General features: G+C 34.7%; 1 protein-coding gene across 1 annotated transcript; it reads left to right on the top strand.

The window, feature by feature from the left end:
- Positions 1 to 988: 988 nt before the first annotated feature.
- Positions 989 to 2773, top strand: LOC129237770 (E3 SUMO-protein ligase ZBED1-like). Its single transcript, XM_054872703.1, has 2 exons — positions 989 to 1454; positions 1641 to 2773. Exons 1-2 carry the CDS (start codon positions 989 to 991, stop codon positions 2771 to 2773), a joined length of 1599 nt encoding a protein of 532 aa, XP_054728678.1.
- Positions 2774 to 4411: the final 1638 nt, after the last annotated feature.

Here is a 4411-nt window from a genome sequence, read left to right as displayed (position 1 = left end):
ACTATTCGAATACTTCACTATTCGAATACCTTACTATTCGAATACCTTACTATTCGAATACCTCACTATTCGAATACCTTACTATTTGAATACTTCACTATTCGAATATTTTTGGTAAATATTTACTTAGATAAGCGGACTACTAATCGGTTTCTGTACAAGTGCATGTACCTATGTATGCAAATTCAAAAACCACGCAAAGGCTTATATTAACACATTCCCTGTCCCAATACAAAAATGCAAAATTGACCGTCAAGTCCAACAGGGTTTTTTGAAAAATTTGTTTTTTTGTAGTCATAGGATAGCTTTAGTAATAATAATAACTAAACAAAAAAAACGGATGTAGGGTATTTCTACCTGAAACACATATGGTCCATTTTTGCTTCTGCATGTTCATGAAACACATGTGGTTCAGGGAACTTTTTCTATGCTGACACACATATGGCTCACCTGTCGCAATACAAAAATGCAAAATTGACCGACAAGTCCAAAAGCGTTTTTTGAATAATTTGTTTTTTTTAGTCATAGGATAGCTTCAGTAATAATAATAACTAAACAAAAAAAAACGGATGTAGGGTATTTCTACCTGAAACACATATGGTCCATTTTTGCTTCTGCATGTTCATGAAACACATGTGGTTCAGGGAACTTTTTCTATGCTGACACACATATGGCTCAGGACGTATCAGTGCTTATCAGGCGCACGTTTCCTGAACCATATGTGGCTCACCTGTCGCAAAAATGCAAAATGGTCCTACGACCATGCATACGCTTAGGTAACTGGCGATGAGATATATATAGATGGACATTGCAGGCAGATCGCTCATTAAACTCAAGAACCTCAAGCAAGAACGTTCAGCCAATCTAATCATCAAGACAAATAAAAATAATAATAATAAGGCCCAGAAGCAAAGTTTGGCAACATTTTACAATCGTGGAAAATACCGGTGAGGCCTCCTGCAATTATTGTGGTGATATGCTGAAACGAATGGGATCCACCACTTGTTTATGGAACCATTATAACTTCAAGCATAAACTCAGTTATGGAGTTGATAATCAACCGGAACCTTCGAGCAGACGTGCTACAGATGATTCAGAAGAAATTTTGCCTCCAAACCGGAAGCGGCAGTCATGGGTTAGTACTTCAACCAGCAGTTTCACAAGTATTACTCAAGACCGCCAAGAACTAATTACCCAGGCGTTAACGAAAATGTTAACAATGGATATGCTGCCGACATCCTTTGTTAAAAATGAAGGATTTAAATCGCTAATGAGTGTTTTGGAGCCAGGGTACAAAGTTCCTTGTCGGAAAACCATTCGAAAACGAATTGAGGCTTTGTACTCTGATGAATTAGTCAAAGCTCAAAGTATCATTGGAAAGGTTCAGACACATATAGCTCTGACCACAGATGGTTGGACTTCAAGGGCATTGGATTCCTATGTCACAATAACAGGTAAGTTGTTTACATAAAATATATTTATAGTTTGATTGCGACCAGTTTTCGGGCGATATTTTGTAAGAGTTAAGGCGAAAAAAGTTTCGTTTCTTACACAGCCGAAATATTGCCTTTATTTACCATTACATAAAAATAAAAAATTGTATTACACAAGTACTTTTTTGCTAACAAATTTCTTTGCAGCGCATTATTTTGATTCCGACTGGGCCCTTCATTCAATGAACCTGAAAACAGAAGAATTGAGTACAAACCACACTTCGGAAAACTTGCGAAGCTTCATTCTGGACTCTATAGAGGAGTGGGCAATTTCCGCAAGAGTTTCAGCTATAGTCCACCATAATGCAAAAAATATTACAAACGCCGTTAGGAATTTGGACAACATAGACAGCGTTGCTTGTGCAGCACATACACTGCAATTAAGCATAAAAAAGGGCATGGAAATGGAAAACTGCAGACATTTATTAAAAAAGGCATCAAATTTAGTAAGTGCCTTCAATCATTCCGCAAAGAGAACAACAGCACTGGAGAAACACCTTCAGCAACTTGAAAAACCCGTACTGTCGCTGATACAAAGTTGCACGACAAGATGGAACTCCAGCTTTTATATGGTCGAGCGGCTATTAAGGCTGAGACCCTCATTGGTGGCAGTGCTCGCAGATCGAGAAATTTTTGATGGTCGTACGGCCCAAAAAATAGAAATTTTCGAGGACGCGTGGCTTAAGTTAAGTGAGGTTTCAAATTTGCTGAAGCCATTAGAAAATCCAACAACTGTTTTGTGTTCTGAATCCAAAATTACAATATCTCTCGTTCAGCCCATCATGAATAGTTTAGTGAGGAAACACCTCAACGTGAACTGCAATGATACCAGTTTTGTAACGGATCTCAAAAATGAAATTTCATTTGACTTAATTCATAGGCTTGGACTGAATACTACGTGGGAGACACGTTGCGTGGACCCATCTCACATCGCATCATTCTTAGATCCGCGACATAAGAACTTACTTTTTGAAAGTTCCGAGGAGTTTAGAACAAAGATCTTCACAACGGCAAAGGAAATTTATCAGTCTTCTTTGAATATGCCGTCAACTTCGCTCGCAGATGATACTCCAACATTTATGGATATACTTCTTGGTGGGGATAACATAAATGAAATGCAAAGTGAGTTTGAAAAGTATATTTCTGAGCCTCAAATTAACCATAATTTAGAGGCGAGAGTTTGGTGGAAGGATCACGAAAAGCAGTATCACTTCACTACTAGCCAAGAAATATCTTGCAATACCAGCTACATCAGCAAGTTCCGAGCGAGTTTTTTCTAGTGCTGGTAATATTGTCCAACCTTCAAGGAGTAAATTAAAACAATACTTAGTATCAGCTTTAGTATTTCTACACCAAAACAAAAGGAAATAAATATTTAAACAGATTTTAGAATTAATTAAGTTTAAATTCATTATTTATTTATTAATAAGAAAATAAACTTCATGTGACACTGAAATACGTAATCTATTTCAGACTTATTTTTAAGAGAAATAAATAATATATATTTTAATATCGAATTAAAAAAAATTGTTTACTTTAAAAGGAAGAGCGTTAAGGTATTTTGCCTTTAGCAAAAGCATACGTACATAAATACTTCAAAAACCATTTACTATGATAATTATTTATTACAAATAGTGTCTTATAACTAAATATACAAAGAAATATCTACCTACTATTGACCACTCAGCAGGGTAGGTACATGTACATATACATACATATGTCATGTATCTGTTGTTGTTGTCATGCATCTGTTTTACACACATTAGCAACAAAAAGTAAGTGATATTTTTATTTAATTTCTTCTAAAGCGTAATTTTTTGAAATTACATACATACATAGATACATACACACATGCATTTGCGCATCAATCCAATTTCAAAGCAATCTGCATGTGTACATAAATAAGTACATATATAATTCTATCCTATTATTGGCCTTGAATAACTTCTAAATCTGTAGATTAAGCAAAAGAAGATTTTAAGGCTCCATATTTATCGTTTGAGAGAAAACCATTATTTCGATCCGTTACCGAGAAGGTTAAAACCGATGCGGACATAGAAAATGTGAAATCATATTTCTCCATAGAATGTACATATATGGGAAATTGAAAAGTGAGATGCGGGCCACCCTAATATTAATATTAAGGCGTCTAAACACAAGAATTGTTACGAGGGAAAAACAAATATTTTTTTAGAAACGCTCTGATGTTTTTATGCACATTTAGTTATGCACATACATATAAGTATGTATACCTGTCGATGTTTTATCAAGAACAATACCAAAGAAATATTATCATATTAGCTAATTGAAACATGAAGCGGTCAAATCAAAAAATCACAATGTTCAAAATTCGAGAAAAACTGATTAGCACCATGAGAAGGGCCAATGTAATTTTTATATTTTTAAAAGCATTTTCTCCCTGATATAAATGAATATATAGTGGGGTATTCGAATAGTAAGGTATTCGAATAGTGAGGTATTCGAATAGTAAAGTATTCGAATAGTGAGGTATTCGAATAGTAAGGTATTCGAATAGTGAGGTATTCGAATAGTAAGGTATTCGAATAGTGAGGTATTCGAATAGTGAGGTATTCGAATAGTGAGGTATTCGAATAGTAAGGTATTCGAATAATGAACTATTCGAATTATTTGAAACGAATAGTATTATTCGTTTTATTCGAATAATGTTTATTCGAATATTATTCGAAAATAATCCCACCCCTAATGCATACAGATGTATGTACATACTAGGGATGGCAATCCCGGGATCCCGAAATTTTTGAAATCTTGAATCGAAAGAAGTGAAAACTTTTTATTACCAAATTTGATTATAATAACGGTTGACAATTTTGAAGAAGCTGCACCTTTAATATTAGAAAATAAATTTATCCATTCAGTCGAACTGAGTAAGCTTTCGC

This window comes from Anastrepha obliqua, chromosome 1 (assembly GCF_027943255.1).
Source record: "Anastrepha obliqua isolate idAnaObli1 chromosome 1, idAnaObli1_1.0, whole genome shotgun sequence".
NCBI lineage: Eukaryota > Metazoa > Arthropoda > Insecta > Diptera > Tephritidae > Anastrepha > Anastrepha obliqua.
The sequence above is the reverse complement of the archived record's forward strand: the minus strand, read 5'-3'. Positions and strand labels throughout refer to the sequence as shown.